This window comes from Mustela nigripes, chromosome 16, assembly GCF_022355385.1.
Source record: "Mustela nigripes isolate SB6536 chromosome 16, MUSNIG.SB6536, whole genome shotgun sequence".
NCBI lineage: Eukaryota > Metazoa > Chordata > Mammalia > Carnivora > Mustelidae > Mustela > Mustela nigripes.
In genome coordinates this window covers 2,166,554-2,178,846 of record NC_081572.1, presented here as the reverse complement: position 1 = coordinate 2,178,846, position 12,293 = coordinate 2,166,554, and the positions used below count along the sequence as shown (strand labels likewise).

Genomic DNA, 12,293 nt, shown 5'->3' with positions numbered 1-12,293 from the left:
CAGTCTCAGTCCGAGGAGCGGGTTAGAAACAGTCTCAGTCCGAGGAGCGGGTTAGAAACAGTCTCAGTCCCTAGGAGCGGGTTAGAAACAGTCTCAGTCCGAGGAGCGGGTTAGAAACAGTCTCAGTCTGAGGAGCGGGTTAGAAACGCAGTCTCAGCCGCGGGCAGCCCTGCTGCATCAGTCAGGGCTTGACAGGGCCCCAGGGAGTGGGGGCGCACACCCGAGGTTCGGAAGCTCTTACAGGGTCAGGAGCCGGTCCGCGGGGCCCCTGCACGCAGATTCCGTGGGTGGTAGGTGGGGGAGGGCCCTGTGCAGAGGAAGAGCCGGGGTGTCTCTGAAGGTTTGTAGCGCAGAGCACACGGCGCAGGGGAGGCAGGTGCAGACAGAACGTGCAGGGAGAGGGGATGAGAGCCGGACCACCACTCGTGCGCCTTCTTCAGATGAAGAACAGACAGGAGATGCTCCTAGAGGGGCCCAGCCGGAAGCCAGGACGCCTCGGTGGCCGGAGGAGCAAGAGGTCGCCGTGGTCTCAGGGGAGCTACTGGGAGGGAGCGGGGACACCTGTGACCCACTGCCCTTTCCTCCACTTCTGACCGGCTGCAAGGCTTCCCGGGGCTGAATCCAGCTGAACCCGGGGCTCCCTGGCCCAGGACATGCAGACGAGGTCCTCCTAGCTGTGGGGCGGGGGTGGGGGCAGGGGAATCGAGACTGACAGGCCAGAGAGCCGGGCTGTGAAACATGAACCTTCTGGAACAGACTCAGCACCTGTGGCCACAGGGCTACGTGGCTGTTAATATGAGCCTCTAGTCCTACCACCGTCGCGTTCGGGGCCTCGACTCCCAGGCTTGCGTGTCACTGAGTGTTGAATAAAGCTGCGATGTAGAACGGGGATGCATGTGGCTTAGGGAAGAGCGAGGAGCGCCATCGGGAGAGAAGGTCTTCCGGCAGAAGAGGCGACGGGAGGGTGGAGGTGTGTGCCCGGGGCCGGCCAGGGTGTGTGACCTGTGTCCATCCGCAGGGCGGGTGATGCCGTGCTGGGGCTGGTGTGCATGCTGCTGCTGCTGGTGCTGAAGCTGATGCGGGACCACGTGCCCCCCGTGCACCCCGAGATGCCCCCGGGCGTGCGGCTCAGCCACGGGCTGGTTTGGACGGCCACCACAGGTGAGCGGGCTTCTGGCCGCGGCTGTCCTGCGCACTGGAGCCGCACCCGCGAGGTTCTGCCGTCCCTGGTCTGGGTGTGATCCGGGCACCGGGGTACTGAAGCTTGCCAGCGGGCTCCGAGCCTCAGCCCGGGTGGAGAGCGACGTGCAGTATGCTCGAGCATGGCCAATCTCAACTCCCAGGGACCTTTGCCGTGTCCGGAGGCATTTCTGGTTGAGGATCCCGGATGGGGCTGTCGCAGGCACCTGGTGGGGGAGGCCAGGGAGGCCAGCGAACGCCTGCGGGCACGGCCTGCCTTGGCGAAGGATGAGCTGGATCAGAACATCCCGGTGTGAGGCCGGGAAGCCCTGGCTGGTCCCTGATGGAGAAAACACGCAGACCACATGGGGCGGGTTGAGCCATGTGGGGCTGAGCCTGGGTTTCCATCCTGGAAGGTTGTAAGCTGCTGAAGCTGTTGTCCCAACGACAGCGTCAGTGATGAGGCTGTGATGTAGCCTTTTGAGAGCTCGCTGGGTAATGGGGTCTGATTCTGGGGAGAGGTATATCCCCCCCCATTTAAGAAGCCAGCACGGGGGCACCTGGGTGGCTCGGGCGGTTAAGCCTCCAACTCTTGGTTTTGGTTCAGGTCCTGCTCTCAGGGTGGTGGGACCGAGCCCCGCGTCAGGCCCCGTGCTCACGGGGAGTCTCCTTGGGTTCTCTCGCTCGCTCCTTCCACCGCCGCGCCCCCCACCTCCACACCCCCAGCTCGGTCATGCGCACACGCCCTCGCCTCTCTCTCAAATAAATAAAACCTTCAAAAAAATAAAAAGGCAAACAGCCCGCACCACTGGGGTGGGAGCCGAGAGGTGGGACCCGGGGTGACCTGTCGATGACACGGGTAGCCTTGTGTGTGTCGCCGCGGACCTGCTCCATCCTCTGGCGTTTGCCGGACCCTCCCCTGTCCCTGCCTGGCCCTCGGTCGCTGGTGTGTGCGGCCTTTCCTGGCTGGAGTGTCGGGGGTGGTGGTGGCTGGGGACGGGTGTCGTGCTTCCTCGCGTGTATTTACTGCCCCGTCGCCCAGAGGAGCCAGGTTTCACCAGCAGGTCTCCTTCTGTCCTAGGCCGCAACGCGCTGGTGGTCTCCTTTGCCGCCCTGATCGCGTACTCCTTTGAGGTGACCGGATACCAGCCTTTCATTCTAACGGGGCAGACTGCCGAGGGGCTCCCTCCCGTCCGGATTCCGCCCTTCTCCGTGACCACGGCCAACGGGACAGTTTCCTTCACCGAGATGGTGCAGGTGGGTGGAGAGGGGGAGCCAGGCCTGCTGGGCGGAGCTGCGGTGGTCTCCGGGCCTGGGTCTGCACCTTGTAACGAGGAGCTCCAAGCCCAGCTGGGACCGCTGAGTCCCTGGGATGGGGCACCTCTGGGTGCAGTGACAGGCACGACAGGGTCCTGACGGCAGGACCTCAAGGGACGCCACGTTTTGGTGTTCTGGCCTGAGCCCAGGGTGCTCCTCGCGCTGTGGGCCCGGCAGAGCAGGGATGCGGTCGGTGCTCTGCTTTGCGTCCGGCCCGGAGGGTGAGCTCCCAGCCCTGCAGCTGAAGCTCGGCCTCAGGTCAGATGTGACAAGCCTGTGCTGGCCTTGGCGGGTCACTGCCTGGCCGGCCCCTCCTCACCTTCCCCGGAGGCTCAGCTGCTGTCCCCTCTCCCCTCAGGACATGGGGGCTGGGCTGGCCGTGGTGCCCCTCATGGGTCTCCTGGAGAGCATTGCGGTGGCCAAGTCCTTCGGTAAGCTGCCTGCCGTCCCGGCCCCCCGGTGGTGTCCTGGCCTTGCTGGCCTGCCCTCTTGCTTGCTTTTATCCGCTTTGGTTTTTAACAGCTTGAGTTTTTAATCGAAGGAACGCGTGCTCACGTATTTAACAGTGTAGTAGAAGTGCATGTATGACGAAAACCGCCATTCGGCAATGGCTGGTAACGTGTGTGATGGTCGCTCTGCTGCTGCCCGCGAGGAGAAGGGCCTGGGTCTCACCGTCGCCTTTCCTGTGGCGTCAGCATGTCCCCCACCCGTCCCAGCAGATGGCGGGGCCGGAACGGTCTCATCTCGGGACAGACGCCACAGCCTCCACCCACTGGACACGGGGGGTTAAATAGCTTCGTGGGTCGTGGTAAAACGTGGCAGCTCGGGAAGGGGTGAGGTTTAAGTTTTTCTTCATTCTTTATATGACTTCTGTCTCTGAAAGTTTTCGCCTACTAGATGGTAAGGGCTGTGTCTGACAGGTTCCCCAAATTCCTAAAGACCTAGCGGTGTGCTCTTCCCAGCTGGCGGAGCACACCTGAGCCCTCCTCGCCCCTAGGGTGCCGGGACGCATTAATCTGCCTAAATGCCCACTGACTCGCAGACCTCGGATTTCTCCGGAGCCTGCTCATCCCTGCGTGGCCCCTCCCTTGGGTCTGCGGGGCCTCCGGCTTCATGCTGTGCACGTGGCTGACGCGTTCCTTTGGTGCTGTGATGGTCACGTGCCTGTGGTCCTGGGCTGTGGGTCAGTTCTGAAGATGAACCCAGTGAACAGCACGTACATGGCTGCAGCCCTGTAGACCGGGTCTGCCTGTGCCCGCGGCTCCAGTCTCCCGTCCTCCTGGAGACGCGTGCCTGATGGGCGTTCGCGGGCTTGTCACCACTAGCCCCCAGCGGCTGCCCCCGACCCGCCGCGCGGGCCAATCAGATCTGCCTTGCGCAGTTTCTGTTTTTCCGATGATTTTCCCCGGGGCGGGGGAATTCGGGGCCCTCTGGATTCTGCACCTCATAGCGTTTATGCCACTTGGGGCTTTGAAGCTGTTTTCTTCTGAAGTCACTGGACATCGTGTCCGACCGTGGAAGCTGCTTGTTCTCTGGAACCGGGGCTGGAGACCCACAACCCGCGGCCCAAGGGCGGTTTTTATGTTTTTAAACGTTTGAAAGAGTTTCCAAAGAAGATTAGGATTTTGTGACGTACGAGTAGCGCGTGAATTGGTGTCTCCATGTTTACAGAAGGTGGTGTCCCTGGAACGTGGTCTTGCTCACGCGTTCACGGGTCCCTATGCCAGCTTTCGGCTACGATAGGCGCCGAGTTGTCGGGACAGAGAGTGGCCCGCGACGCCTACAGCGTTCCCAGCCTTGCCCTTTCTCGGATTGTGAGGGCTTCATTCCATGAATGTTTTCTCAGTGGTGACGGGTGTCTAGTGACAACGTCTTTATTGTCCTTTGTCTGTAGCTTCTCAAGGTGGTTACCGTGTCGACTCCAACCAGGAGCTGCTGGCCATCGGTAAGCGCCCCGCGGCGGCTCTCTGAGGCCCAGTGTGCGTCTCTGTGTCTGCCTGAGCCGCGCAGGTCCCGGGGGTGGTAGCGGTGAGGTCCCAGGAGCAGAGCTGGCCCCAAGTTGGGCCCTTTAAAAGGCTCGCGTTGATTCACCCTTAAACGATCGTTGGGAGCAGGCGGGTCACCTGTGGTGTCCCTGCTGGCCGCAGCTTGTCCAGCGCTGGCTCTGTGCCCAGCCCCGAGGGCTGTAGCCTTGTTCTGTCAAGGAACGCTCGGAATGTCCCCCCCGGGGTCAGATGGCTGAGGAACGTGGCCAGGTGGGACTTGCTCGACTTGATTGCCCAGGCCCCCCGCCCCAGGGCCTCCCTCCAGGCCTGCAGGCAGCTCCATGAAGACTCGGGGAGGCCCCAGCGTGGACCGTCTATGTGTGGCATCCGGGTGTTGTCTGCATGAATCCAGCCTCTCTGGTGATTCATTGTGAGGGTGTGACGTGCGTGTTCATTTCTGCTATCATGACTGTTTGATTTTGTGGGCACCAGGCCTCTCTGCCTTTCCTTCCTGCTCCTGGTGAGGTGGGCGCGGTTCAGAGTGGGCAGCGGCACCAGGTGCCTTCCCGGCAGAGTCCACGGGAACCTGCCCCATCCCCCTGATCCCCCGCCCCACCCCGGCCCCTCCCTTATGGCAGCAGTTTGGACCGGAGCTGCTGGGTTTCCCGACAGCGGAGGGCATGGAGCCCCAGGATGGGTCACAGGAGCTTTGGGGGCGCTCATCTCTGAGCCCGTGCTGGTGGGCATCACCCCGGTGGCTGGCAAGGTGCAGTTGGCCAGGACTGGCTTGCTCCCTGCGACCCCCCGTGGTCTTTGTGAAGGTGCCAGGCTGAGCCACATGCCGGTGGGGCTGTCTGCGCTGAATGTGGGCTGATTCTCTCCGGTCCTGGGGCCCAGCCAGGTTCCATCAGTGGGGCTGGGTCAGCGCCACGGGGGCGGACCCCTTGTTAACCATGACCTTCTGCCCCAGCTGGTCATCTCACGAAAAGAGTGTGGCCTGGAGGCACTCGTGGGGTGCGGCGGCTGGGCAGCCGGCCTCTGGGCAGCCTTAAGTGTGCTCGGCCCCTCCTGGGGAGGGGGAAGTGGGGAAAGGTGTTCAGCTTACCGGGCAGGGCTGGGCCCAGAGTTACGTTAAAGGGAGGGTCCTTGAATTTGGCAAAGATCATGGTTTGTCTTCCCTTCCCCGAGACAGACACACAGACACAGACGTAGGACCCCGCGTGACTTCTCTGGCCTTCTGTCCTCTGTTTTCTCCCTGGTTTTGGGTCTCCTTTTCTCTACCCCCCCCCCATCTGTGTTAAACCCTTCTCCTTCCTGGGTAAACCTCTTCCTCCGGCTTTCTTCCCAGGCCTCACCAACGTGCTGGGCTCCCTCGTCTCTTCCTACCCGGTCACCGGCAGCTTTGGACGGTGAGTGACCGTGTCCTTCCTTCTCTGTGCTTCGGGAACGGGGGGGGGGGTCCCAGCCCAGGCCCGAGGGTCCGTGTCCACCTCAAAGAGCTGCCCGGTCCTTGCCCACATCTCGATCCCACTTTGTTGTCCTCTGGGGCCGAGGCCAGCCCGCCGGCAGCTGCGTCTCTAGATCAGCGGCACCCGTGGCAGGCAGGAGGGGTCCGCTCTGCCGCCCTTCCTGATCTCACGTGGTTTTCTCTGATGGCCTTGTGGTTTACTCCTAAAATGTTCCCAGCCCGTGGCCGTGCTCCGTGTGTGTCCTGGCGGGTGCCTTCCTAAATAAAGGAAGTGGGGTCAGGAACCACTGCCCTCTGCCTGCAGAAGGAGGGGAGGGTCACGCACAAGCGTCCACAAGCGCAGTGCCACGGATGGCCCCTCGCAAGGCAGAGGGTGACGTGGGGCCGAGAGGGGGTGGACACCTCAGCCTGCAGGGCCCAGATCCCTGGACCCGCTGGCCCCACCCTGAGTACCAGGCCCCCCGACACCCCCACAGCCCTGCATCCCAGGGGCCCCAGGGCATCCTCAGTGTCCCCCTTGCAAACAGGCATCATGGCGGGGCCCACGTCGGAGTTACCAGAGGTTACGTGGGGAGTGTGTACAGCAGGGCCAGGGGCCACTTTGTGGGATAAAAGCTCTGTTCCCTTGTCATAAAACTTTTCACCTACTCCTGCTGCACGAGCAGTGCGCCGAGGCCAGCACCAGTGTCCGCAGGGCCGCGACGTCCCCTGGCAGGCGCTCCTGTCCCGGGAGACTGGCCTCCCTGCTCTTCCGGGCTCCTGCAGCCACTAACGGCCTCTGTTGCCTTCCAGGACGGCTGTGAACGCCCAGTCGGGGGTGTGCACCCCGGCAGGGGGCCTGGTGACAGGTGAGCACCCCCCTTGTGCCCGGACTGCGTGCGGGGGGGCGGGGCTGGAGGTCACGGGCACCCCGTGTCCCCACAGGCGTCCTGGTGCTGCTGTCGCTGGACTACCTGACCTCGTTGTTCTACTACATCCCCAAGTCCGCGCTGGCGGCCGTCATCATCATGGCCGTGGCCCCGCTGTTCGACACCAGGGTCTTCGGGACGCTGTGGCGCGTGAAGAGTACGTGTGCCCTCGCCTGCCTCGCGCACACGCGTCCCGGGTTCTTCCCCCACGGCCTTTGCCGACCCAGGCGGTCGGGCTGGAGCTGGGCGGGCTGGAGCTGGGCGGGCTTTGTCCTGTGACGTGGTCCCGCTGCCGGCCGTGGGTCAGGGCGTCCTTCAGCCCCTCAGGCCACCAGGAGCCCCAGACCAGCTCCGTGAGGTGCTGAGCGAGCCTGCAACTAACAGGGTACCCGCTGCTCCCCCTCCTCCCGCACCCCTCCCCCCCTCCCTCCTCCCCCAAACCTCCTCCCCTCCCCGCCTCTCCTGGACCCCTCCCTGCCTCCTCGCTCCTCTCTCTCCTCGCCGGCTGCTCCTTTCCCAGCCCCAAGCCTGGTCCAGCGGGGGGACAACGGGAGACTTCCAGGGTGACCGGCCTGTCCCGACAGAGCAGTCCCAGCTCCCGGGCCAGTCACAGTGGTCGGGACCCTCCGCGCCTGCAGGGCCTTCCCTGGAGCAAGTGTCTGTTCTGGGGGAGGGATGGGGCTCGTGGGCTTCTCTGCCGTCGGCCCCCCCCCCGGAGTCACCAGGTGAGGGAAGTGGTGGTTCTAGATGGTTCTCAGCCCACACGTCCCTGGGACAGCCCCGAGACGGGTGCTGCTGTGCCTCCATGGGCGCCTGGGTGGCCTCAACAGCTGATGCTTCCTGCCCGCACTGAGGCCCTGGGAGGAGGGGGGCCTCGTCTGAGTGATGCATGTCAAGGTCAAGTCCTGGGTGAACCCCCAAGTACCCCCACCCAAGCCTTTTGCACCAGGATACCTTGTCCTGCGGCTCAGAGAAGTCACTGGTTGCCCAGGGTCAGCCACGTGACCTCTGGGAGGTCGCAAGGCCTCCCTGGCCCCCAGCGTCCTGGGCCTGGCCCCGTCCCCAAGTCCTGTCATCAGGCCCCTGACAAATGTGCACTGTGGATGGGCTCCCAGAGGGCAGGGGCTTGGCCAGGCCCTCAGGTCTTGGCCCCTCCACCAGGCTGGGAGGGGCAGGGCTGACAGGCCTCTGAGCCCACGTGGCCTGTGAGCGGTGTCAGGGGGTCCCCCGGGGGCTTCAGCCAGCCGGATGGCTCTCTTCCAGGGCTGGACTTGCTGCCCCTCTGTGTGACATTCCTGTTCTGCTTCTGGGAGGTGCAGTACGGCATCCTGGCCGGGACCCTGGTGTCTGTGCTGATCCTGCTGCACTCCGTGGCCAGACCCAAGATGCAGGTACCAGCCCAGCCGTTCTCTCTGTGAGAGGGATCTGTGGCCTCAGTGGACTGGGTGAAGGTGCAGACTTCTCATGCGCCAGCTTGTCTGCCCTGTGCTCCCCCACTCCCAGGGGCGTGGGTTGGGGGCTCCTGCCTGGTCGGGCCGCCCTAGCCCAGCTGCCAGCTCGGATGTGCCTCCCCTCGCTCTGTCCCCTGTCCCCAGGTGTCAGAGGGCCCGGTGCTGGTCCTGCAGCCGGCCAGCGGCCTGCAGTTCCCCGCGGTGGAGGCCCTCCGGGAGGCGATCATCACCCAGGCCCTGGAAGGTATGCGGGCAGAGTGGGGAGGGTGCGTTCGTGCCCTGCTGCCGCCAATGTCTCCACACCCCAGTCTGCTGCCGCAGGACCCGAGCCTTGTCTCAGCTCTGGGGCGACCCTCCCGCTCCTGCATCCGGGAGGCTCCCTCAGGGCAGCGCCGAGCCGGTGCTTGCCGTCTGCACGCAGCAGGGCAGGCTGTTCCCAATCTCGGTTCCTATAGACCCAGCCTTTCATCCGGGGCATTGGGATTTAGGGGAGAAAAGGGACCTGTTTGTTCCCAAGGGGAATCACTGTGGACTCCAGACAGCTGTTGTCTGGGGTCCTGCCAGCCCTGCCTGCCCGCTGTCCGCTGGGGACGGAGCCCCCTGTGGCCTCGCCGTGCCCCCGCCCCGGGCCAGGGCCTCCCGCAGCCGCCCCGCCCCTTGTGACCGGCGGCCCCGTCTCCGCAGCATCGCCCCCGCGCTCTGCCATCCTGGAGTGCTCGCACGTCTGCAGCGTCGACTCCACCGTGGTGCTGGGGCTCGAGGAGCTGCTGGAGGACTTCCACAGGCGCGGCGTCACCCTCGCCCTCGTCGGCCTGCAGGTGGGCGGCGTCAGCGGCACTGGCCGGGCTTCTGTCCCGCCCCACGCCTGCCCGTGAGGGCCTTGTGGTTACCATCCCTGCGCCGGGGCCCCGAGCAGCTACCCGAGGTCCCATGTCCCACCTGCCTGCGGTCCTGCAGCGAAGTCGCTGGGCCTGCTGGCTCCAGAGTTCACTCCCTAGTGTCACCTTCTCTGTCGGGTTTGCAGAGCTGGTCTCCGTGGTTTCCCTGAGTGAGAATGTAAACAGCCTCCCACTTCTAGCGCGGTGGAAAGCCAGTTTCTTCTCTCCGTTCTCCGGCGCGGAGGTGAAGTTGTGTCTGCCGGGAGGCTAGGCCAGGTTGTGACACACCGTGGTGCTGGGCCTGGGGGCCAGCCCATCTGTGCCTGCGGGCAGCAGCGGCCCTGCCCCCCCACCCCACCTGGAGTTAGAGTTTCTCTGCCCCGCAGGTTCCTGTCCTCCGTGTCCTGCTGTCCGCTGACCTGAAGGGTCTCCAGTACTTCTCCACCCTGGAAGAGGCAGGTGGGTGTTGGCAGAGTCCCTGGAGAGAGAGCCGCGGCCACGTGGCCCACCGCCCGCGGGATCGGGGGCAGGACCGCGGGACAGAGACTGCTCCGGAGGGTGGGGCGGCCTAGTGCGAGCGTGGGGGCAGGGGCATCGTGCGAGAAGCAGAGGGCAGGCACCCCTGTTCTGGGAGGTATCTCGGCGGGGGTGCTAATGACGCGTGGCGTGTACCATGTGGACACACGCACCTCGTGTGCGGCTCGAGGTCTGACCGGTGGGTACAGCCAGGTGTGCACTGATGAGATGTGCACCATTTCCATCATTCCGGAAAGTGCCGTCAGTCCGTCCTCGTGACCCCCACTGGGGGCAGCCACTGTTCCGTTCCCTCCCCCCGGGTCAGCTCTGCCTGTTCTAGAACCTCACGTAACTGGAATTGAAGGACTTGGTCTGTGTCTGATTTCTGGGGCTTAACGGGGTGTCGTTGCTGGGAGCAGCTTAGGCGCTGACCCACAGGAGATGGGAGATGTGGCCTGACCACTTGGCCCTAAGGAAGGGTCATCTGGGCGTGGACAGTGATGAGGTGCTGCCAGGGACTTAGGTGGAAGCTGCCTGGGCTGGGAGTGCCGGCCAGGGGCACCCAACTCCCTGTGACCCAGGACTCGGGACGTGGCCCTTCCTCCCTTTGGTCTCTTTTGAGCTTGGGAACCTTGTATTTTCTGCAGAGAAGAGCCTGCTGCAAGAGCCGGGGACCCAGCCGTACAACGTTGGTGAGGACTCCGTTCCGGAGCACAAGGTCGCCCTGCTGAAGGCCTGAGGGGGGGCTGGTGCCCATCTGATGCCTGGGGAGTCCCGCAGAAGGTTCTGGGTGCTGTGATGCCGGATGCCGCCCTATGAATGCCTCGGTCCGGGCTCTGCGCAGGTGACCCCCGGGGGAGGAGGGAGCCACGCATCGGGATGCATGGTGGGACTCGTGCACTTCATTCGGGGTGACTGGAAAGTCGTCTCCCTCTGTTCCTGGGCATGAACCTTTTCCTGAAGGACAGTTTGCAAAGAGCCTTCTGGAACGACTGACCCAGTGGAGGGGGGAAGGATTTCCACCTGGTTGGGGGACCGGGTCTTCACGCCCCAGCCCCTTCCCAGTTCCGGGGCGGCGGGGTCGGGCAGCGCCGAGGCGGTTCCAGTCTGGGTGGCGGCATCTGCGCTGTTCTTGGGAAGGAAACCGAGATGTGCCAAATGACTTAACGTGTCTGTGAAAAGGAATTTTGTTGTCAGTGTTTTTTAAATTAAAAAAGCAAGAGCTTTGTTGTTTTTGTAAAAACCGTAAATGCTTATTGTAAAATGTACTGGAAACCACCCCCCTGTCCACTTTGGTGGTCGCCCAGGCCCGTCCCCGTGGTGCGCGTGCTCGTCCGTGTCAGCGCGCGGGCCTGTGCTCCCAGCCACGTGTGGACGGGGTCATGGCGTATGCGGTGCTCTGTGACCACAGTTCCGTGCAGTCCTCACTGTGAATTACTCCTTGTGATAATAAATTGAGAATACATGGACTGTAGCATCTCCGATGTGCTTTATTCCGTGTCTGTGTCACAGCGGGCGCCCCGAGCCTCGGCACGTGAACTCTCGCCCGGCGGGTCGACACCTTCTGCCCCCAGCGTCCCAGCCAAGGAAGGTCGGGCCCCTGGGGCTTCGAAAAAGAACTCGCCGTGTAGGCGGGCGCCACGGAGTTCCCCGGCGTTCCTGGCAGGACGTGTTCTGGCCCCTGACCCACCCCCACCCCTGAATCTGGATTTCCTGACCTCGAGCAGCCCTTCTCTCTGTGCAAACGAGCATGTCCTAGAGCCCTGCGCTCTGGGCTGCCTCTCCCCAGGGCCCCGTGGAGCAGCCATCCCGTGGTTCGGGGCCCCCACGCCAAGCGTGCCCCTTCTTGGACCGAGAGACCACCCCGGTGGCAGAGCGGGCAGATCCGGGCACCCTGGCAGGCCCTGCCCTCTGGGGTCTGCACCCAGAGCCGCGGCCGTGAGTGGACCTGAGAATGGTTAGCACAGCCTCGGCGATTTCGGGAAGTGAAAGCCAGCAGTGTCCCCTTGGCCGCAGGGCCGTGTGGCAGGTGAGGGAACCCGGCGGAGCCATGCGTCTGCTCGCTGCCACTTTTGAGGAAAAAGAGACGGTTGCAGAGCGATGTCCTGAAGACGCATCTGTGTGACTGACATGGCGATGTCTGTCTGAGCTTAAGGAAAGTCCTGGAAAGATCTACATCCAACTGACACGAGGAGTCATGCTGACATTACACGACTTCTGTTCATTTTAACTGTCTACGTGTGGTTTAGTTTCTCAATGATGCATTCACATATATATAGGTAAAAATTAAGTTATGGCTCAAAATTAATTTATATTAAATTTATATTAATATTAATACACATTTGTTAAGTTTAAAATTAACTTACAATTTACTAACTTTTTTTTTTAATTTTTTATTTTTTATAAACATGTATTTTTATCCCCAGGGGTACAGGTCTGTGAATCACCAGGTTTACACACTTCACAGCACTCACCAAAGCACATACCCTCCCCAATGTCCATAATCCCACCCCCTTCTCCCAACTCCCCTCCCCCCAGCAACCCTCAGTTTGTTTTGTGAGATTAAGAGTCACTTATGGTTTGTCTCCCCC

General features: G+C 62.8%; 1 protein-coding gene across 1 annotated transcript in view; it reads left to right on the top strand.

Moving 5' to 3' along the window:
- Nucleotides 1-11,184, top strand: part of SLC26A11 (solute carrier family 26 member 11) — a 16,184-nt gene extending 5,000 nt beyond the window's left edge. Inside the window, exons 6-17 of the mRNA XM_059379107.1 lie at nt 1,019-1,161; nt 2,261-2,436; nt 2,855-2,927; nt 4,391-4,441; nt 5,830-5,890; nt 6,742-6,797; nt 6,874-7,014; nt 8,121-8,248; nt 8,453-8,552; nt 8,993-9,126; nt 9,573-9,645; nt 10,350-11,184. Coding sequence (XP_059235090.1) covers nt 1,019-1,161; nt 2,261-2,436; nt 2,855-2,927; nt 4,391-4,441; nt 5,830-5,890; nt 6,742-6,797; nt 6,874-7,014; nt 8,121-8,248; nt 8,453-8,552; nt 8,993-9,126; nt 9,573-9,645; nt 10,350-10,441 — 1,228 coding nt within the window. The 3' untranslated portion in view covers nt 10,442-11,184. The remainder of the gene's footprint in view (nt 1-1,018; nt 1,162-2,260; nt 2,437-2,854; nt 2,928-4,390; nt 4,442-5,829; nt 5,891-6,741; nt 6,798-6,873; nt 7,015-8,120; nt 8,249-8,452; nt 8,553-8,992; nt 9,127-9,572; nt 9,646-10,349) is intronic.
- Nucleotides 11,185-12,293: the final 1,109 nt, after the last annotated feature.